General features: G+C 41.1%; 1 protein-coding gene across 19 annotated transcripts in view; it reads left to right on the top strand.

The window, feature by feature from the left end:
• The window catches only part of nbeaa (neurobeachin a), a 95,945-nt gene that overhangs the window by 43,337 nt on the left and 29,221 nt on the right, over nt 1–23,387 (top strand). For all 19 annotated transcript variants that reach the window (XM_086225709.1, XM_086225712.1, XM_086225713.1 and 16 more), the window contains exons 9-23: nt 3,526–3,723; nt 4,845–4,978; nt 5,518–5,626; nt 6,585–6,737; nt 8,585–8,753; nt 15,117–15,196; nt 15,540–15,602; nt 15,957–16,054; nt 17,125–17,217; nt 19,272–19,380; nt 19,504–19,585; nt 19,752–19,875; nt 19,992–20,184; nt 21,607–22,287; nt 22,694–23,143. In XM_086225709.1, coding sequence (XP_086081835.1) covers nt 3,526–3,723; nt 4,845–4,978; nt 5,518–5,626; nt 6,585–6,737; nt 8,585–8,753; nt 15,117–15,196; nt 15,540–15,602; nt 15,957–16,054; nt 17,125–17,217; nt 19,272–19,380; nt 19,504–19,585; nt 19,752–19,875; nt 19,992–20,184; nt 21,607–22,287; nt 22,694–23,143 — 2,736 coding nt within the window. The remainder of the gene's footprint in view (nt 1–3,525; nt 3,724–4,844; nt 4,979–5,517; nt 5,627–6,584; nt 6,738–8,584; nt 8,754–15,116; nt 15,197–15,539; nt 15,603–15,956; nt 16,055–17,124; nt 17,218–19,271; nt 19,381–19,503; nt 19,586–19,751; nt 19,876–19,991; nt 20,185–21,606; nt 22,288–22,693; nt 23,144–23,387) is intronic.

Here is a 23,387-nt window from a genome sequence, read left to right on the forward strand (position 1 = left end):
AAAGGCCAAGGAGATGAAAATGTACACACAACTTCACACTCGCCACAAATTTTATTGTCTGAATCCAGTCTTTTGACAGGCTGAGCTGTCTTTATGGGGTAATCTAATAGGTGCAGGAACGTTTCTCATTTTCTGCTCCTGTCGGCTCAACTGATGTTCTTTTCCAGTTCCGTTTCAGGAGGAGCACATTTTCAAGTTCTGAACAGTAAATCATAATGTTGTGCAGCTGCAAGACATGTTTTGATGAGTGAAGAGCGAGACAGAATTCAGATAACCAGCAATTTAAGTGCCTCTTTCAAGTTCATTTCAAGTTTTTAAATGGATTAAATCACTTAACACAGTATAAATTAGAAGTTTGCCTTTAAACCACAAGTTTAGATGTAAAACTTGGTGTTGCTGTGGTGATAAAACTTCTTCAAATGAGGCTTCAGAATACCGGGTGTTTAGCACTGTAGGAATCACCATCTCTGCCTATCTGACTGGTTATCGGTGCCAGCTTAGATGCTGCAACACCTCACCAGCTGTTTGCTGCCTGTATTGGCACACTCATGCACCTCATTCAGGCCACGTACAGTTTGTTTATAAGTGTCCAAAGCTTTCAACAAGGTAAGACTGTAGGAATATCTGAGTGTGAACAGATGCTGCTATTTTGCTTGTTTACTTTTATTAATGGAACTTGATAAAGTTAGACTGATAGGGGAGCCCATCATCATCATGCGCCACACACATCTACATGAGCGCTTGACCCAAAAACGACAGTTCACGCCTTCCTTCCCACAAAGTCTCTGGCTGACGTGATCGCACATACGGCTCAGTCTGAAAAGAGTTCTCACATCCTCCTCCTAGTGCTCTGATGCTCAGGGTTAGCCATGTTTCTGCCATGAATACTGATTCCCCTCTCTGTCACAGCCCACTGTTTCTTGAGGCTGATCAGTCAGATGATTGCATCTCTGCATGGTGTAGATCGGGCTTCTCAGATGCCCAGAAGAGACCATTTAATGGCTCGGTTGTTTCGAAGCCACAGGACTCGGTACTGGTTTTGTAATGATGAGTGCACACGCAGGTTTTTCAGGCAGCTAAAGGAGAATGTTAGTGGGATTCAGCTTCACTCAGCACACGACTGGCTCTTGTTCTCATGACTTCATGCTGATGTTGTTGTGTTTCTGTTACAAGCTACTTTTTGACTACTGGCTAATGGATAGAGGAGAGCTGTCATTATGTATATAGTGTGTGTGCATGTGTGTGTGTAGCCTCTTGGTCTCAGCTCCTGTCAGTGTTACTGTTCAGTAATGAGCAGAAAAAAAGCAGACAGACACTTGCTCGCTCTGCTAAACAAGCCTTCAGCACAGTCAGGGTGTTCAAGGTCTTCACACTCGGTGTGGCTCATGATGGCCAACACGCTGTGTGTACTGAATGTGTGTATGTGTGTGGAGTTCAGTACCTCCTTAATGACAGAAGACGATGGAACATGACATCTTATTGTTCAGTTTGGTTGAAAGAAAGCTCTAGTTTTTTGGGTTTTTTTTTCTCAGTATGTGCTGTCCCTCGTGCATTGTTGAGTGTGTTACACTCTTCATCAGGAGTCCAGATGTTCTCATGGCAGAGCACTGCCAACAATCTGGCCGTGACGCAATTAATGCAGTGCCTGAGTTTTTCTGGATGACTGTATTGTCTGGCTCTCTGTGTATTTTGTGTGTATTTGTCAGGAATTATCATGTCATTATTGATTATTTTTTTTCCATTAAGTTATCAGTCCTCACTGACATGACGTTGGTTGCCTCATACCTTAATGTGTCTTCGCTTAAACAAATTTTATGTTTCAATCAAGACTTCTCCAAACTTCTCCAAAAAATTGCCAAAATGTGTTCATTAAAAAATCCTTGAAGGCCATTCACCTATGTTTACAAGCTGTGCAGGTGCAGAAACCCTTAGGTTCAACGGAAAGGTTGCTGCTCCTGCTTATGTGAGGCATGCAGGTGTTGTTACTTATGATTCTTCAGGTTTAGTTGTGTAATCAGACACGTGCACCAGTTTCAGTGTAGCTAAAGCGTGCATGTAAACATTTTCGCTTCCTTTCGCTCGTGGTTCTCCAGTTGAATACTTCTGTAAATCCAGCAATATTTCAGTCAGCAAAGCTCCTTTCAGTTTTCTCATTCAGCATCTACTGTATGTGTATACACACGCACAGAGGTACACAACAGACTTCGTAAATGCACCGCCAAAAAAATGGCTGACAGGTCAAATAAGCTGCCTTTTGATAAGTATATTAATTTCACCTTCAGGCTATTCAGTGTGGGTTTTTTGTGTGTGTGCAGGGTTTTCACTAAAATAAACTGAAGCAATTTATTTATGTGTGATTGATTATTCCTTCACATGGCTGCAGTAATCTAGGTTTCTTTAAATGGATTAGCTTTATAGCACAGCTGTGTAATAGATTTGTTTTTTATTATCAGGGCACCTGCTCAGTTTTTCACTTAAGCAAAACAAAGCAAAAAAAAAAAAATCATAATTGGCGTGTAACATGTAATTGCTTTTAATTACTATTTTGTTGGAGAGAACAAGTGTGTGCATAAGTGTGCAAATACAGATTATTCTGTAATTAGAACTACTCTCAAATGTTTGTACTGTCTGAGTCTAAATTGATTCTGATCATTAATGGAAGGAAAGGAGAGAGTTAAGGTGAAATCAGGTCTAGAAAAGATTTGCTGTTGGCCCTTAGACAAGGATAAGGATGATACACATCATTTTACACAGATGTGTTCATTGTGCAAGGTGCTGTTTGCTTCAGTATGAAATTTTGTGCTGCACGATTAAAAGCGCTCGGGGCACCTTTTCTACAGTGAACCTTAGATGAAAGGTTCAGAACAAGACAGGCCTGCAGGTCTATGAGCAGCCTCTGGCTTTCCTGTGCAGTCAGGCTGAGCATGGCACCTGGGGACCCAGATGCTCGGAGGCAAGAGGGCCCCTCCTCTGGAGCTGCTGAAAAGGGTAGCAGAGCAACTCGGTGGCCTTTTATCTGTGGGGTTGTGTGTGTATCAGCGTCGCTGCAGGATACGTGAACCTACAGACCTGCATAGATGGTTATAGAAATAGAACACACGCGCAAGTGCAACCTACAATTTCTGCATGGACAAAAGAAATTGGTTAATATTTCTGTATGAGGATGGAATATTTGGTTAAAGGAGATTTCTGATCTCAACCAGGTACTTTGTGATTTTTAATTCTTTTTTTTTTTGTACGTTACTCTCATCAAGTGAGATGATAAATTTGGTGCATCTCCCCCACACACCTGCTCAATCTCTGTGTCTCATTTTCTGGACTAATTAAATTAGTGGCCTGTTTACTGCTGTGTTCATTAAGCTAATGTCGTGTTGTTTACACACAAGCTTAAGATACAATTAAGCAGATTCCATTTTGGGTGTGCAACTTAAACACACACACACACGTGCCCTGACACTTATCGGACAAATCCGTTGTCCTTCTTACACAATCTCTAACTGCATCCCTTCTTCTCTACCTCTGCAGAGCACGTTCAAGTTTAAGTCCGAGAGTGACATCCACCTGGCGGAGCACCACAAGCAGGTGCTATATGATGGCAAGCTTGCCAGCTCCATTTCCTTCACCTACAATGCCAAGGCCACAGATGCGCAGCTCTGCCTGGAGTCATCACCCAGGGAAAATCCCTCCATCTTTGTCCACTCGCCACACGCGCTCATGCTGCAGGTTCGTGTCGCTGGATTCATCTCAGTGGCTTTTCCTCGCAAATGTCCAGATTTGTTTAATGATTCCGATTATCGATGATTGTGGAGAAATCAAGTGGCAGTTTAGACGGATTAGCAGCCAAGTTTGTCGCAGGCCTTCATTTGTACGCTGCTTGACTGCAGATATGGATATTATTACTGCAGGGCCACACTGATGTTATTTAAAGCAAAGAAAATGTGCACCTCATGAAAGAGAGATTTGTTCCCTCACCCCGAACTGAACAGAAACACAAAAAAACTCTCAAAATTGACATAATTCTTTTTTTCCAAATGTCCTTCACCCAAGGTTGGTGGGACCTAAGTTTGCTTTGATGGTTTTCTTTTCTATCTCATCATGTTTCCTTTGTGCACAAATGCACCAGCAAGTCAGGCAGCAGTAGCTATTATTCACATTTACAAAGCCAACAAGTGAATCATTGTCTTGTGCTTATATAGCTATTGTATTTTAGTTAATAGAGATCATTTTGTATGTTCTGTTCAGAGCGTTAGTAATATTAGTTAAATTGTCCAGGAATTTTTTCATTGATTTAAGTTCTTCAGAACTTTCAATATATACAAACAATCAATATAAATGAATAAATATGAAAGAGAATGGAGACATGTAAACCATAGAAGTGAGACAGAATAGAGGACTGTCTGATCTCTTCAGGCAGTCTTTCCAAAGTCGAGGGGCGTAGATATCCTTGTTGCATTTGGTTTTTAGCCTAGTCCCTGTAGCAGCTAGCAAGGCTTTACCAGCAGACCTTAGACTGTGTGCTAGTTCATAGCAGGGTTAAATGGAGTAAACTATAAGGAGGGGCCAACTCCTCTCTGGCCTTAAAAAAGAAAACAAGAATTTGAAAATCGTTCCTGAAGTCTGCCAGTGCAGTTGAGGCAGCATCAAGCAGCTAACAAGGATCCTATACACAGTGCTTTTCCCACCAAGATCCAAACAGCTGTCTATATTACACGAATGCAAGAAAATGCAATGTTACAATCACAATGAACATGTTCTTTTTATCACTTCCAAACATCCCATATTAAGATTAAATCTACTGTCCAAGTGTGGTTTTTACATAAATTCTATGTGTTTGTGTTCCCCAGGATGTGAAGGCCATTGTAACCCATTCCATTCACAGTGCCATTCACTCCATTGGAGGCATCCAGGTTCTCTTCCCCCTCTTCGCCCAGCTGGACTACAAACAGCTCAACGACAGCACTGTGGACACCACAGTCTGGTGAGGGGATGCTGCCTGCAGCATCGTACAGAACAGGCTCCTCAACGTTTTTCAAAGACATTACTTTCGTTTATCCTGGAATGAATCCAGGAAAGTGAAAATACATGAAAAGGACACTCGAAATAATGTTCGAAAACAATCTTCTACCTGAAAGACCAACCTTAGATAATTATACTAGAGGCTAGAAAAAATGATTATAGAGTGCAGGGTACGTACGAGTGAGCGGAGGAAGAGTTATGTGTTTTTTCCCTGGAGCGATGCTTTTAAAATGTGCGTTCTTCTCACTTGGAGATCATCAGCATGATTCAGCTTCAGCCTTTCTGCAGTTAGATCTAGTATCAGTCAGCATGTCCCCATCATGTAAGCTGCAGGGAGACGACGATAAGAAATATCACTATCTAAACAAATAAATGGGTAAGGTGAATGCTGGTGTGGTGAGGTGACACCCGGGAGGGGGAAATCCTGCCAATTCTTGCTGACTGTAACCACCAGTGTAGTACATTTACACTGATATATGTGTGAAATGTGTATTTTTGCAGTGCTACTCTCTTGGCTTTCCTGGTGGAGCTGTTGAAGAGCTCTGTGGCTATGCAGGAACAAATGCTGGGAGGGAAGGGCTTCCTGGTGATTGGATACCTGTTGGAGAAGGTCAGTGAAAAACCTTAACACAAAAAGTTTGTATTAGATGCTATTTTTATTTATTTGCAGGACAAATATGAGAGAGTAGGCTTGGTCTTTCAGCTTGAACTCGTTGACGTTTTCAAGGCTATCTCTTAAAAATACACAGGGCACATTGACGCTGCATCCTTTTGGTAGGTTTATTTTTAAGTGTTATGATAAAACCAATCCTCAGCCTCTCATTGCAAATACAGTGAAGTGATCACACTAAACATTTTTAAACAGATTTTGATGTTTGTGTTTTAAAGACAGTTCTGACATTAAATATACTTGGAAGACTGCAAACAGGAAAATAATAGCTGTATCACACAGACGTGTATTTCAGGCAGTACACATTCAGCAGTTTTATTACCTCCACCATGCTGGTTATTTTGCTATTACAGGTCATTGCTGATATTTCTATATGTCCGTTAGTAGAATTACATGAAATTCACATGTAACTTGGCTGATTTTCAGGAAACCTGGTAAAAAAGGTGGAGTACAGGCCAACAAGGGGGAAAAAGGCGGGCAGAAACATTAATTTTTTACATTTTCATTAGTTTCAGACTACCTGTAGAATGACAGCGTCTTAACAAAGATTGTTGATGCTTCTACTGGAAATACTCACATGTGGACTCACTGTAGATTGCAAGAAGAATCTGGTGGTTTATGCCTGTCTGTAGCCCCCTTCACATTCAGCTTGTGTGTTTTATTTCAATCAGCTACCATGGCAACTCTTAACAGGCTGGTGGGTTTAGTAAAACTGATACTTATTGGTTAGGTTCTAGTCATAACGCCAGAGAAAAATATAAATGGTTAAGATTTGCCAAATACTGTTTGTATATATGAAGACATTATTGTGGCTACAGAGTGAAAACAATGTGGATTAAAAACAAAAAGGGTTTTCATGGTCATTTTGGCGGGCTCGTATTTCTTATCTTTTGTCCAGTCATCAAGAGTCCACATCACCAGGGCGGTTCTGGAGCAGTTCCTGTCCTTCGCCAAGTATCTGGATGGTTTACCTCATGGAGCGCCACTCCTCAAACAGCTCTGTGACCATGTCCTCTTCAATGCTGCCATCTGGATACACACTCCTGCCAAGGTCTTTAGATCTGTGTGTGTCTACTGAGTGTGTGTGTGTGTGTGTGTGTGTGTGTGTGTGTGTGTGTGTGTAGGCGTGCTTGTTTTTTATGACCTTGCTCTGAACAAGAGAAGCTGATCATCTGAATAAGATATTTAATTAGCGATAAATTCAGAACAGACATGAGACACAGAAAGAGAAATAGATGGGAGGTGACATGATTTGCTAATAGTTGTAATAGTTAACAGGAGGGTCTGAATGCAAGGACAGCTGAGACGAGAGAGGACACAAGCCGTGAGAGAGGAGACACCCACATGCTAGTGGTCTTTTCCTTCCACTAAAGTAAAACTAAGGATGTGGAAGAAGGAGCTGCCACATCACGCAGAGTAGCTACAGAATATCATGTGAAGGAAACAGAGGAAAAAGTGACATTTGAAAAGAGCCCACGACAACAAAGAGATGGTTAGTTGCTCTTTGCTTCTCACACTGAACTAGACATGAGTGTTTCTGGCTTTCTCACAGGGGCCAGTCAGCTCTTACCTCCATTATTTCCAAAACTTCCTGACTCCTTGTCTCCACCCCTCTGACCCTCAGTGGTGATTGGCTCCTCGGCACAGCAGTGCTGGTCTCAGGGGCACATTAGAGTTAAGATGTAGATACACGACTGAGTGGTTGGAGTTGCTGCTGCTGTGGAGTAATGACTCGTGAGGATTAGGAGGTTGTAAAAGACCAAATCAAGAACAAAATAAACATATCGATCTTAGTTGACACGTCAACATGCAACATTTTAAATTGGCAGCAGTTGGTGATTGCCTATTGGATTTCGAGCTTTAATTGAATGCCAGCATTGAAAATAATAGTGAATTACCAGTAAAGGTTATCACATTTCAGGAGGGTCTTAATAACAACAACATCCACAGTAAACATGCTCAGCAGCAACACCAAAGAAAAAACCCAACCCTTCTACCATTTAATACTCATTCCCTGGTACCATTCTGCTCCCGACTGAGCTGTATTACTTCCAACTTCTTTGTACACTGTCATCACCATCATTATTGGCAAGAATAGCTTCAGTAATATTCAGGAGTCTTGAAAATAAAAATCTCATCCTCCGGCTCTTGTAACAATTCCCCTTATCACGTTGAAATTAGACTCTATTGCACTATGATCAAGGAATTTCCGGCTTTGCTGCAGCTGAACTCGCAGCGGATAAACACATCAGTTAAATGTGTGAAATATAATGTAATGACGGCCATTTAAGCTGAGCGCTCTCTCTCTCTCTCTCTCTCTCTCTCTCTCTCTCTCTCTCTCTCTCTCTCTCTCTCTCTCTATTCTAGACAAGCTTTGATGTGGTATGGTCAGGCCAAAGCACTCCGCTAATTTCATCCAGTTAAACAGGGATACCTCGTTAAGGCTTGTCCTTAGTGTCGTGGTCACTGTAATGAGCTCAGAGATTTGTGGGTGTGCAGCTGAGTTAAATCTGTGTTTGGGCAATGGAGGCAATCAGTTAGCAGAATATGGAGAGAGGGAAAAGGGAACAGAAGGAGGCACGGAAGGAGGGAGCGAAAAGAAGAGCGTCCTATTTAATGTCAGCGCTGTGTGAAGCTTGATGTCTTCAGGCACCGAAACATCAAAAATAACGCAAAGCAGAGAACATAAGTGTGTTTGCTGGAGGGAGGTTTCTTCTTTATACCTCTTGGCTTTCTTCTTGTAATAAAATTGCCTTTTGTTTGAACATGATTTGCACACACAGGCAATTTATTTCTCCCCAGCAGGCGTGTGCCACTTGATATTTGTATGTTGACCTTTTATGTGTGAATACTTCTGTGTGTGTGTGCACGTGTGTGCATGCATGTGTGTGTGTACAGGTCCAGCTTTCGCTCTACACATACCTGTCATCAGAGTTCATCGGCACCGCCACCATTTACACCACCATCCGCCGTGTAGGCACCGTCCTGCAGCTAATGCACACCCTCAAGTACTACTACTGGGCCATCAACCCGCTGGAGTGCAGTGGAATCACCCCCAAAGGTCTTGGTAGGTGCTCACACGCTCAAAGTTAGCACACTTAATGTCAGAAAACAGATGGAAAAAAAAACAAAACAGTAAAACACCACTCGAACCACTTTTTACAGCATCTTTACATTTGTAGTAGTTTTTTTATATATATAAATACATAAAGCAATAAAAAAGAACACACACCATCTCATATTGTTTGTCCTCCTGATCCATCCTGGCTATCTCAAATGCCACTTGACAAATCTGAGAGGAGTTTGACACATTTATCTTCCCCTAATATTATTAACATTATTAACCATTTACAGAAGCCATTAGAAACATCCCTGTCAACAAACTAAAAGGTCGGTTAATTTTGAATGTCTGACGCAGCTTTCTTGCAGCATTATTTAAAAAAGGTGAATAAACTAAAAAAGATGTGAGAGCCACAACCTTTAATTGCAAATCATCAGCAATAGATACGATATTTAAAAGCGTGGAAAATATGATAACATACAAATTTTTAGTTAGACTTGAAGGTTAAGATTGTATACCAATGTAGCCTCTTTTAATACATCATCATACTTGTAATCAACTGCATTATTTTTAAAACTTTCCCCAGAAGCAGGCTGTAAACAGACATAAAAAGGTGACACACCAAGTTGTCTTTTAAAAGACGCAAACATGGTGTTTTATATTCTACTGGAAGCCCTGCATTCATCCTTCTGTTAAGAGGGAGGGCAGAGGGCTGTAGTACTTTTAACAGTCAATTCGCACCTATTCTCCCAGTTCACCTGACCTTTATAATTCTCTTAGCTGTGAGAGGAAATCAGAGCAACCAGAGGAAACCAGTGCTGAGATGGTTATAAATCAGACACGAAAGCAAACTCAAATTAAAGTATTCACGCTGTGAGGGGATCCCTCCTTTGTCCTCTCGGTCCGAATCTGTTCTGAGTTCGTGCTATCAGATGAGACATGTGCTAACTCACCTTTATTCAGGATTTCATTCAGTCAAAATCAGACAATTGAATGAAAGTCCATCCATCCATCTTCTACTGCTTATCCTTATAAGGATAAGGAGTGGAGCCTACCCTAACTGCCTTCAGGTGAGAGGCGGGGTTCACCCTGGACGGGTCACCAGTCCATCGCAGGGCCAACACATAGAGACAGACAACCATTCACACTCACAGTCACACCTACAGTCAATTTAGAGTATCAATCAGCCTCGTCCTCTCTTGATGTCTTTGGACTGTGGGAGGAAGCTGGAGTACCAGAGAAAACCCACACAGGAACAGGGAGAACATGCAGACTCCACATAGAAAGATCCTGTGCCGGAGCCGGGGCTCGAACCCAGAACTTTCCTGCTGTGAGGCGACAGTGCTGACCACTGCACCACCTTGCAGCCTTGAATGAAAGTATAACCTTAATTATACAGATGGAAATAATAATATAATGTCTTTGGTGCTTGGACAAAACAGAAAGAGAGACGTGTTTATTTAATTGGCCATTGATGAAAAGGTGTCTCGGAGCTAGTGATTCGAAGAGAAGTGAGAATGACAAGTTAGGGATCAGGGTTCATAAAGTCACGTCACGGGAAAGTCAGGGTATTTGAAAACAGCAAATTCCACATCGGGAAAAGTTTTTGCAAAATAAATAAAGACAGAATATTTTGAAATAGTCATGGAAATTGGCTTGGCAAAAATATGAATCTTTGAGTATCTCAGGTTCTTTACTTAGATACATGTTATGTTGTCTCAAATCATGTCCATTGGCAGTCATTCTAGTGTTGACACACACAACCAGATGTTGAACAGATTCCTCAAATGCATGATAATAGAAGTGTTTTGGTAAAAATTTGCATACACACTCAAGCAAGAGCAATAAAAAACAACACTTAGTAAGTGCAACATGTGACCAATCAGTCAAATACCAGAAGTATCTCACTACTGAATGCATGTTATTTCTTAATGCAACCATTTATTGTAGCTCACCTCAGATTTCTTGGTTTCCTGCTTGTGTGGCTGTAATGTTGACGTGACAGTGTCTGCTGTAGCAAGATACTCCACTGAAGAGTTTTGCACCATTCTTTGAAAGATATGAGAAAAACTATCATACACTTAATATTACAAAATGGCTTTGCTGTCTTTTTTTACAGCATCATAAAGCAGTAAACACTTAATTGTGTATTTCTGTTAGTGACTTGTGTATGTCTTGATTTTTTTTTTTTTCAAGAGAAGGATGTTTTCTTTAACTCACGCAGCTGCTGCACTGTTGTTAGAAACGCTGAATGTCTTTGTCTTGATTTTTACTCAACGTCTCGTAGCTCCCGGTACATAAAGCACCAGGGATTGCTTTTAATGCATGGATTTCCCCCACGCACTGTGATTAGTTCTTAAAAAGATGAGCTTTCAATTGTAATGCTTTAAGAGGTTTAAAATGCTCAGTTCAGACTCTCTTTCACATTTTAAATTACTTGTTGCTGTAGAATTATAATGATAATAATAATAATAATCCATCCATCAATTTTCTACCATTTATCCTGTTAAGGGTCGCGGGGGGGGGGGGGGGGGGGGCTGGAGCCTATCCCAGCAGCTTTCAGGCGAGAAGCAGGGTTCACCCTGGACAGGTCACCAGTCCATCACAGGACCAACACAAAGAGACAGACAACCATTCACACTCACAGTCACACCTACAGTCAATTTAGAGTATCAATCAGCCTCGTCCTCTCTTGATGTCTTTGGACTGTGGGAGGAAGCTGGAGTACCAGAGAGAACCCACACAGGAACAGGGAGAACATGGAGACTCACACAGAAAGATCCTGTGCTGAAGCAGGGGCACAAACTTGGAACCTTCTTGCTGTGAGGCGACAGTGCTGACCACTGCACCACCGTGCCACCCAATAATAATAATAATATAACAGTAATAATAACAATAATAATAATAATAATGTGATGTGTGTGTGTGAATAGAAATTTTGTTTTTCTTCATTTGTACTTAAATGACACAACCTTTTGTGCTTCTGTTTGTCTTCACTGTGTTTCAAAGCACAAATATGAGCTAGTTGTCCTCAGGAAAAGGAAAAGAATTGTAGTTCTGAATCTCTTCAAGCGTATTGCCAGATCAGATGTGATATTTTTACGACCTTTGTAATTGAGGAGCAAACGGTGTTACTGCGGCTGCTGTTGGGACTTTAGAAATGTCGGCTCAGGCTTTTCAGTTTAATCAACTTCTTCCTTTGCCTTGGACCGTCTACTGACTGTGAGTAGGCATCCCATGTTGCCATAGCAACAGACAGATTTGATTGGCAGATCCAAGGGAGCTTTTGGAATTGGTAATCAAGTGGCTGCCTGACTTCCTTTCTGTTGGGCGATATTGCTGTTTGACTGTTGGGATTTGGGCTCATAAAGAAGTGCTGATAACAGTAGCAATTAGCCTCAGACACATACTAATGGTATTTCAAAGCTAAGGGATATGCTGGCTGTGCTTTGGAAGTCTGCACGTGTGCATACTGGGCTGTACTCTTAAGTGTTTGATATGCATTGATGGAATTAATCTCCATAATAATTGACTGATATGTTTTACATACAGAGAGAGCTCTGGGTGTGAAAGTGTATTCAGTTATGCTCCAGACAGAAGTCATTATTATAAATCTGTTGCATATTTATCTTGTGTGTCTGTGTGTTAGTACCTTGCCCCTTCTTTAGGTCTGGTGACCAAAGTCATGCAGGTCTATAAACATGACATCCGTTTGGTGTTGCTACCTGATAAAAAGCGCCTCGGTCTTAGTTGCTAGTTGCAGAATGATGCATTTAGTTTGAACTGGGGAACCAAGTTAAAATGACATCTATCGTGTGAAACAAAAACCTACTTTAAACATATTACTTGAAATATTGTCAGTTTTATTAGGCTACCTTGGCCAAGGAGATTATGTTTTATGTTTTAACTAGAGGTAAAATTTGTAGATGAAAACTAGACTAAAAATGCCCAAACTGCTAAAACTAAATCAAACTCATCTGTCAAAAAAAGCATAGGAGGCACATTAAAGGTCACCAGAAATCAAGGCCAGTTTTTGTTCTGTAACTGTCGATTAAATAGTTGAGGTTTCCTTTTCAAGCAAAAAAAGAAGACTAAAATGATCAGACTTTAAGTCAACTAAACCTTAACAAGGTGAAAAACAGGGTTAGAGTGATGACATTTGACATGGAGCTAAGGCTTAATAAAAGAAATGCTAGATGTAAAACTAGTTTTAACTCACGTTTTAGATTATAGTCTGTTAGCAGGAGTATCAAAAGCTAACATGCCATGATTATGCCATGCCATGTATAGCAGGAGCCAGTATCCTGGAAACCTGCATTCCCTCCTGTAGTGCTGTTCTAACTTCTTCTGTATATAAATGTGAAGATGAAGCAGTGTTACCAAAAAAAAAAAAAATTGTGTCATTTGTTTCCAGCAACTCCAAGTCTTGACAACCTGTATGTGACATGGAAGACATGCTCTGAGCCTTGTCACAAGTCGTTATCCAACAGAACAAAACAACACATTTGTCATGTTCTAAAGCGGCGCACGAGAAGCCATTTAATTAAAAGCCGGATTCAAACCTATGTGAACAAAAGACCCTTAAAGCGAAGGTTGTAATCCAAACACATTCACTTGATCCGCCTGTGTACACATTTGACACCAAGCTGCTGCATAACCATGATGGATGGCGGGTGTCACCATTCTACCAACATGTCCCAGCTTGACAGATAAGAATGATTGATCACCAGGGAATGCTTCGGTGACATCGTTTGGCTTCTTGAAGAGCAGGTGAACAGACCGAGACACGTCCACGCTCATTTGAATCAAGACCAGCACAGCGTGACAAAAAAATTGTAGGAAAAAGGTCTATGTTTTCTTTTTTTCTTCTATTCTTTCTTTTATGTTTCTCTTAGTGTCTGCTGGCTAAGCAGCTACTGTTCAGAATTGTTTTGAGTGGATTAGGTTGCTTTTATTACGATAAATACTGTTTGCTCATGCAGCTCTCTGGCTTTGTAGCTTTTATAAAATAAGGTCAATTCCAAATCTCCTGACACAGCAAGCATGCTGTAAAAAATGCACACAAGTTGTGCACCATAAATGGTTATTGTTCAACAAAACTCTGTTGAGGACGTACCATTTTCACATGAACAGGCAGTGTTGAGTATTTGTTAACGAGGAATGACAAGGAGAGAAATTCAGATTTGGCTTTTGGAGGCTCGGATCGATAAGTAGAAATAGATTATCCCGAGAGAAATCCCAAACTATGCATCTTTTAGAATATTTTGTATGTAAAACATTCCATGATTTATTTGGCAGACCTTTTGAGCTGATTTACTTTTAGAGTCATGAGCTTCTAGTGTGTCTGCCACACACATGAAACACCTAAAAAGATGAATGAAATTCAATTCCATCAATGGAAATGCAATGCCAACATCTGAGAAACATTTTTAAATTGCTTCTGAGTCACACAGTTTTGAAGCCTCTGTAAAATGCATCCAGATGTCAAAACGAGCCAAGATTAATAGTATTTTATTTGTTGCTCCTAAAGGTAAGGTAATAAATTCAGGGGTGTACATCAGACTATTGAGAAAGCTGCGGTGACATCATACCAGAAGTGAAAAATTGCTTGTGTAGTGTGTCGTATGCGTTTGTGTTTTCAGCTTGAGCATTTATTTTGAGCCCACGAGAGCAAACAACTGATCAGGTGCCGGAGTCTTAAAATTGATACAGGAGATTAAACTGGATTATCATCCCAGCCAATCACCATTCCTCATCAGTTAGATTACTATTACTATGAAATCTCCTATCTTTCAACTACTGAAAATAAGTTTCTTGTGCTCACAATGATGTTTGCTCCCTCTTGCATCATTTCTTTGTGATTCCACAATGCAGAAAGAGCCAGTCACGTACTGTATATTCAGAGTGAAGCCAATGCCCCCAACCCCACCTTTCTATTAAACCTGCCCAAAGATGTCAGTTTACAAACTCTCTAGTGAAGACGTGGATTATATGGGATGATGCACTTTAGAATTTGTTAATATTTATGGACAGCTGGTAGCCATCAGTCACCTTTAGCTTTGAGCTAAATATAAGTGGCTGGCTTTTCTTGCTCTATAGAGAAAAAGAGAAGTGATGCAGGGAGGAGGAGAACGTTTTTGTGTTCTCAACACTCATTTGTGAGTACTTGAGAGGCAAATTATACATTTTTGGTAGTATTGGTGACTAGCTGTGTAAAGTTGTGCTGTGTTTCTGTGTTGGCATGTAAGAGACGACTAAAATTGTAATTGCCAAGGTCACACAGACTGAGCCGCAGATTTATTTTGCTGATCAATATCCTGTATGATAATGGCTTTTTAACAGGAAATTACTTCTGTTTTGTGTGTTTAGATGGACCACGACCATCCCAAAAAGAGATCATCTCACTCCGAGCCTTCATGTTACTCTTCCTCAAGCAGCTCATACTGAAGGTAGTAGCAGACACTGAATCTGCAGGGTCACAGAGACAGTCTATAGAAAAGATTTGTTTACATCATATGTTGTTTTTCTTCCTCCAGGGGCTATCTGGTTTAATCCCAAATGTGTGTGTGTGTGTGTGTGTCTGCAGAATGACGTTAAGATCAGCAGCCCATATGAAACACACTGGTTGTTTTTGTTTGTGTGTTCCTACATTCACATTTACCTGAGGTGGTTCGTGCTTCACAGTTAAAATGCAACAACCAAGGACAGAATTAATGAAGTCATCTGAGGTCTGTTGAAACAACCAAGCATCATTAAGGTTTTAGGCAAAGATGCCGTGTCTGTTTTCCACAGGACCGGGGCGTGAAGGAGGACGAACTACAGAGCATACTCAACTACCTATTGACCATGCATGAGGTAAATGTTTGCTCTTGTGTTCAAGTAAACACCACAAGGCCAGAAAAAGGGAGACGGGGTAACAAAATGAGCATGATAATTTGTAGGCTAGAGTTATGGTGTGCTTCTATGAGTGTGAGTCAGCTTCAGCCCTGTGACAGTATGAAAAATGGCACAACAATGAACTGAACAGAATGTTCTCTTTTGTAACAATTAAATCTATTTTTGCTCAAAATCCACTTGCTGCTGTCCACCCCTACAATCCGCTTTGTCCTCTTAACCCTGTGATCGTCTGCACCACCAGACATGCTCCACCATCTTTATTCATATATTATTATATTTTATATTTGTATACATGTTTTCTCTTCTCTGCAGGATGAGAACATCCACGATGTGCTGCAGCTGTTGGTGGCTCTCATGTCTGAACACCCAGCGTCCATGATCCCGGCATTTGACCAGAGAAATGGAATAAGGTGAGTGCAACACTGGATTCCGCTGATAAGGATGTTTACCAGGGAGTTTTTGTCCAATTCGCTTGGTCTCAAGAGTGAACTGATTAGATTTTGGTGGTCAAAGATCAGAGTCACTTTCCACCTTAAAACTTTTTGGGCTCAGGCCTCGAGAATTCATATGCTGGTAATGCCATCTTTTTGTTATGTTGTTATGTTTGACAACATCACTCTAATTTTTATTGACTGATGTAAACAACAACAATCCAGCTAGAAGGCATTTGTTTTGAAAATGTTCTTGGAATTCTAAATGCATTTTTTCTGGCAATGTTTTTGATGGGAACTATTTATTTCGTTCCTAAAATGTTCTTCCCAAAGGCAGGACAACATTTTACAAATGTTGGTTGAGGCAGTAGACGATTGATCAAGCATGCAGCAAAATCCCTGAAACATTCTCGAGATGTTACAGTTAAAACGCTTTTAATACTAAAATTTCAATATCAGAAAACAGTTTTGGATTTTTGAGCATTTTATTACAAACTAATACACATGTAATTGGAAAAATACACATCCACTTGCTGATTGACCAAATAGGTTTGAACACAAAAAAAAAAACCTTAGATGAACGAATAAGAGCAGATCTCATACACCTGAGACCTCTTTAATTATTCAAAGTAATATAATTAGATGCTCATTCCCTTATTGTTATTGTGTGTCAGATATTCAAAGACGTGAACAAATGTAGATTTTACAAGGAGAGAAATTGTGACTTCCTGATTTATAATTACAGTTGTAAGAGTCGTGTTTGTATTATGCAAATCAACATCCTTATCATTTATCTTTATTATTTGATCTGCAAATGGAAATCTTCTTGGTTGCTCTGCTCTGAAAATGTTTACATGTTTTTGGTTCAAGAGAGCTTGTTGCAAACTGTCCTTAGAAGAAGAAAATGCTTCAGGCAGTCTGCCTACTTGCTGTGAACTTTAACTTTCAGGACATTTACTTTGACTCGCATCAGTTTGAAGCTGCTGCTGTTGTCGTCTTTGTTTATCTTTGCTCCTACTCAGTGTGGCTGTGTCTTTGTTGTTTCACAGGGTGATTTGCAAGCTCCTGGCCTCTAAGAGTGAGAGTATCCGGGTTCAGGCCCTCAAAGTCCTCGGCTATTTCCTCAAGCACCTCGGGCACAAGTCAGTACATTTTTGTCTGTCTATACATTGCTGCAGTTGGTTTGACTTGTTTAGTAAATTGTGTTTCATTGAAAGGAGGGAGATCTTGTTTGCCCCAACTTAAACGCAAATGTTGCATCAGCATAGAGATTAGCATTTAGGTTAGAGAGTCAGAAAACACTGCAGTAACAAGTGAAAAACCACAGCAGTGCAGTCTCTCTCTCTCTCTCTCTCTCTCTCTTTCTCTCTCTCTCTCTCTCTCTCTCTCTCTCCTCAGAAGGAGGATATTTGGTCGTGTGTGTTTATGTGAATGTAATGTCCTCATCATTTCCAGGCGGAATAATCATTTTGACAGTGTGCACTGGCAGGGGGTGGAACATTGAGGGGCAACAGTGAATGCTGGGGGATTTATTTATCCCATGTGACTTACAAAGCTCTCACTGCATGACATGGGAGGAGGCTGCAGCAGTACACCTGAGGCCTGCACCTTCGGTCCCCCACCTACTTAACACCTGCTGGAGCCAAACACCCCCAAGGGCTGCCTCTTTAAATTCCCCTCTCATTTCCTCATGAAACTAAATTTTATGTACTTATTCAGTAAAAGTTTTAAATCCGTTGAACTCTTTGTCTATACTGCGCACACACGCACACACACACACACACACGCTAAGGGAGTTAGTTAAGCTAGCTTTGAAAATGTTTTGAATGTCATCAATGAATATAATTCATCACCTTACCTTTCACATTACCTGCCAAAAGTTTGAAGTTTTTTTTAAGTTCATTAAAGTCAGTGCATTTACTCTCAGTGAAAGAAAACTATATTAGTCCAGTTTTAGTTAAGATTAATCTTGATCTGTTTTTGTTAAGACTTAGTTTCTCTTCAGGTTTTGTCTTTTGAGCAGAATGCATTCGTTTTAGTCACATTTCAGTCATTTGATTATCATGAATTTTAGTCTCATTTTAGTCAGTTTGTTTATGACAAGTTCAATATATTTAGTCTAGTTTTTAGACACAGAAGTGACTTGTGTTTTGAACACCCCCTTTTTCTAGTCCAATATGTGTCCTTGAATTTCGTAATGATAATCAGCGGTGAACTGCCTAAGGTAAAAAAAAAAAATTTAGGTGGCGTAAATAATGTAAAAAAAAAAACTATTATTTGGGGATCAACTGTGTTGACAAATTAGAGCAATGAAAGTTAATGAAGCCTCTAACATCATGTAAACAAATTTCCTCTGGACAGGTTTTCCAACATTTGATGATAATTACAAGCTGTCAGTATGTCGTACTGTAGTGTTGTAACAGATTGTATTACCACACCCACTGAAACATTATTTGGACAATATTTCACAGCTGGCAGCCGAATATTGCACCATAATAGCCCGAAAGTGGTACAGAGGTAGACTAATATACAGCTTCCTGCAGGAGAACTCAGAAATATCTTATTTGTCAGTTGATAGAAGATGTAATGAATAGATAGATTTCATATAAATGAAGGTGTAGCTCAGCAGCACTTCTAATGGGGAACCAAGTGTCTGTGGACTTCAATAAATAATCATGTCCCTTGTTAAAGATTTCCTGTGTCGGCTCAAAATTTCATTTTTTCAAACTGACAAGAGTAATCATTACTAAACTGTAGCTTATGACCAAAAAAAATCCAGACTTCATATAAAAAAGATGATGAATTTAGTCCTTTAATTCCTTAAATTCAGCAGAAAAAAAACGGCATTTCTCAATAAAAATAAGTATTGGAGGCAAACACTGTGCCCACTGGCAAGGTTAATTCTCAAATTGATCATTTGCAGCCATATGAACATCACCCAGCTCTTCGCAATTCATCTAGTTGGGATTCATTTCTCATTCTCTCTGGGTCCATCATAATTGACAGGACCACATGGTGCCCCCCGTCGATATCATAACGTCATCAGTCCAGTGACAATCAATGTCACTTTCGACTATCATTAGTTCTGTTATGAATGTCAAGCTCAGTGTGTGTGTGTGTGTGTGTGTGTGTGTGTGTGTGTGTGTGTGTGTGTGTGTGTGTGTGTGTGTGTGTGTGTGTGTGTGTTTCCCTGCAGGAGGAAGGTAGAGATCATGCACACACACAGTCTGTTCACACTACTGGGGGAAAGGCTGATGATGCACACCAACACTGTCTCCATCACCACCTACAACACTCTATATGAGGTAAGTGATCTGGCAAGATACTGCGTTACCATAGCAACCTCATGAAGCATGCCCATGTAGCGTCATACCTCCAGTGATTGTTGTGGCATTTGATTAACTCCTGTTACTCTCCTGTCTGTGCAGATTCTGACAGAGCAGGTCTGTACTCAGGTGGTTCACAAACCACACCCTGAGCCCGACTCCACCATCAAGATCCAAAATCCCAGTAAGCGCAAAACACTCAAGTTCAAATTTGTTTGTCTTTGTTTGACCCTGGCTAATGCAGTATTGTTATAATGTGAGAAAATAAACAGAACCCAGAAACCCTCTGCCTCTCATCTTTCTCTCCTTAACTCCCTCCTCTCATTGTCCCTTCTTTACCTCCCACCCAGTGATCCTAAAGGTAGTGGCCACCCTCCTGAAGAACTCCACTCCCAGCACTGAGCTGATGGAAGTCAGAAGACTCTTTCTTTCCGACATGATAAAGCTCTTCAGTAACAGTCGTGAAAACCGGCGGTAAGAGTACACAAAATGAACAGATTTATGTGTCGCCCTGTCCTTTGATTCTCACAATGATCGTTATCGTCCTCACCGTGTTGATGCTCACACGTTGTGTTTGTGTTGTGTATCAGCTGCTTGTTGCAGTGCTCTGTGTGGCAGGACTGGATGTTCTCCCTCGGATACATCAACCCCAAGAACCCGGAGGAGCAGAAAATAACGGAGATGGTGTACAACATCTTCAGGATCCTGCTCTACCATGCTATCAAATACGAATGGGGCGGGTGGAGGGTGTGGGTCGACACACTGTCCATCGCTCACTCAAAGGTCAGAATTTTAAACCCATCATTAATGCATATACATCTCTTTCCTGCATGGTTTATTCAACCTGCTGTTTCGATCAGACTTCTGCTAGAATGGACAGATGCACCCACAGTAAAAAACAGATATAGAAAACGTATAAAGCATTTTTCTGCACTCATCATTTTGGATGCTCAACAAACTAATAGAAAGAAATCCAGGAATGAGGAGACAGCGATACAGAATGTCTCATGAAGAGCAGCCTTAGCAGACTAGAGAGTTATGCAACTGCACGACATTACATGTTCCAGAAATTAACTTGTTCAGTTTCTTAACAAGAGAACCTCACATTCTCTCACTGTTGTAATAACAGGGTGTCTACAGATCCATTTGTCTTTAATATGAAGTTACAAAAGTCATCAAATAATCCTCAGTTTGATTTTGTGAGGTCTTTGAGCTAATTTCCCTGATCCATCTATTAACTTCTTTTAGTCCAAATGAATCAAGCTCTTCAGAATGTACAGTAGTATGGATCACCTCAAAATATATTTGTCCAAAAATGTGTCTCTTTTGTAAAACAAAAAACAAAAAAAGAACCAAGGCAAACAAATTATCTTGAAAAAGGTCTGAGAAATCATTCAGTTAAAGTGTCTGATACTGTTGGCACCCTGAATGACTTGTTGAATGAAAAATGCAGCCAGCAGGTTGGAGTTTGATGCAAAGCAGTTTAGGATTCATAAATCATGGAGAGGCAAGATAGAGACTTGTAATACTCGTGGATACACACACACACACACACACACACACACACACACACACACACACACACACACACACACACACACACACACACACACACACACACACACAAATAATAGATATAAATTTCTCTGATGCTCACAGACAAGTCGTAGATTATGTTGTTGCTGTTTGAGGCGATTTAAGTATGATCAATTGCCTTACTGTGATGGCTTATAATTTTGTTTGAAACATGTTTCCATAAAATTGAAACATGTTACCAATGGTATTAATTCATAGGTAGTGGTAATTTCACTCTCGCGGTTAAAATGCAGAAAAACTTGAATTGTTTTCGTTTATGGAGTATTTAATCGACCTTAAAGGCTAGTAATGAGTACCCTGCTGGTATAATGATAAATAATGATCAGCTATATAATTTTCAATAACACCATTGAGTTCATTATTCAGTTTGGGAAGTTTAATTCAGCCACTTTCTCATGTTTGTACAAAAAACAGACGGTATTATGGATGATGGTCTAATAGCCCATTTAGAGTGGTGTCCCACTTTGATCCATCCAGCCTTTGGTACAGATGATCAATGAGTCTCATAAGGACTTCACCTCGTGGAGGAGTAATTGATGTGAGGGTTAACTATTGTTAGCGCTGCTGTTATGATCACATCACCAATTATATCCCTGAAATCTGTCACAGGTGACCTATGAAGCCCACAAGGAGTACTTGGCTAAGATGTATGAGGAGTACCAGCGTCAGGAGGAAGAAAACATGAAGAAAGGGAAGAAAGGATCCGTGTCCACCATCTCAGGCCTTTCTGCTACACCCGCCCCTGTTGTCAACGGCAACCTGGAGATTGATGACAACTCCCAGACACAGACACCAGAAAGTGAGGCAGAATATAGCGAAGGAGCTGGTGGAGATTCACGCAACCTCCTGGCAGAAGGAGCTGTGAAGAGGCCCAATGGAGAAGCCCTGACACCTGGGGAGCAGAGTGCTGGTCCTGGGGTGAGGGTAGAAGTCCATGACCTGCTGGTGGACATTAAAGCAGAGAAGGTGGAGGCCACAGAGGTGAAGCTGGATGACTTGGACCTGTCTCCAGAAGGCCTTGGTAGTGGAGGGGTTGGCGGGGGAGGGATGGAGAACGGACCTCTTGTAGAGGTGGATTCTCTCCTGGACAGTGCTTACTGTGCCGTAGTTCAAAACTTAAATGGGAATCTGACGCCTAAAGATGACACGCCAGTATCAGGGGTCGGGATAGGGTCAAGTCTGGGGCTCTCAGGAGTCAACCTGGAGGATGATGGGAACATGGGTCCACTCATAACTCTGGCTGATGAGAAAGACAGTGTCCCGAGCAACAACGGATTTCTGTTCAGTAAGGTAGGCTGTCAAAGGAACTGCTGGGTGATTGTAAATTACAGTCTTTTTCAGTGGAGTTCTGGCTGGGCTTTTTTTTTTTTTTTTTTTTTTTTGCAAGGAGGAAAATGTAACCTTGCAGCTTCTAATCTCTATTTTACGTGTATGATGGGGGATTGAAAGAAATCCGGCACTATTTCAGGCTTTTGTCTCGCTAGCTGCCGCACATGATGCCCCCTCATCCTCAATGTGAAAGTCTCTGAGGGGTTGTAGTCCTTCGTATGTCAATAGGGTTAGGATCTTTTTTTCCAAATATACTACTACTTTTAATAGAAGAAATACATTTCCATTATGTTATTATATGTGTTTGGATTTTTGGTAGATCCCTACCCCAGACCTGTCCTGATTTCTTATTACCTGTCTTTTCTAGGTTGATGAGAAGCTGCTTCCAGCTCTGGCAGCCACAGACACCCTGGGATTGCAGAGTCCAGACCAGCCCACTCCATCCGGCCCAGTCCCAGCTCACTCCACCAGCAGTGCCAGTGATGACCTCAGCCTTCTGGCCCACATGACAAGCTGCGGCTCTGATTTAACACAGACTCAGAGCCACACTCCAGGGGAACTTCCAGAGGATGGGCCCTTTAAAATCCAGAGCCCTCTTGCTGACATCAGCTCAATTGCTGAGGCTGAAAGCCAAAATCAGATGCAGGGAGCCTCAAGAGCAGATTTGCCTGAGGTTGAGGGCACATCTGGGGCTGAGGGAGAGGCTGCAGGGCTTAAGGCTGGGGGAGACACAGCCAGTATGACATCTGATACTGAGAGATCAGATGATGGCAAAGACAAGGACACTAAGAAGATCCAAACTACGGCAACGACTCAGGTTTGTTTATTTGTCTTTTTAACTGGGGGGAATTTGCTCAGACTGATCTGAGGGGCTGGATCCCCCAAATTTTCATGTTTTCATGTGTCTTTCAATAAAAACCTAGCACACCTGGGAGGCTTTGACTGGACGTAATCTCTTATGTCTGTGCTTGTAAGGTGGAACTGTTCCTGGGGAAACTGCCCAGTGCACCTTCACCCCACTAAAGTAGGAGGTTAAAGACCCTTGATCAAAGGCACCCTAT

The sequence above is a fragment of the Aulostomus chinensis genome, chromosome 15, assembly GCF_037954235.1.
Source record: "Aulostomus chinensis isolate RoL2024-O1b breed Wild chromosome 15, RoL_Achi_v1.0, whole genome shotgun sequence".
NCBI lineage: Eukaryota > Metazoa > Chordata > Actinopteri > Syngnathiformes > Aulostomidae > Aulostomus > Aulostomus chinensis.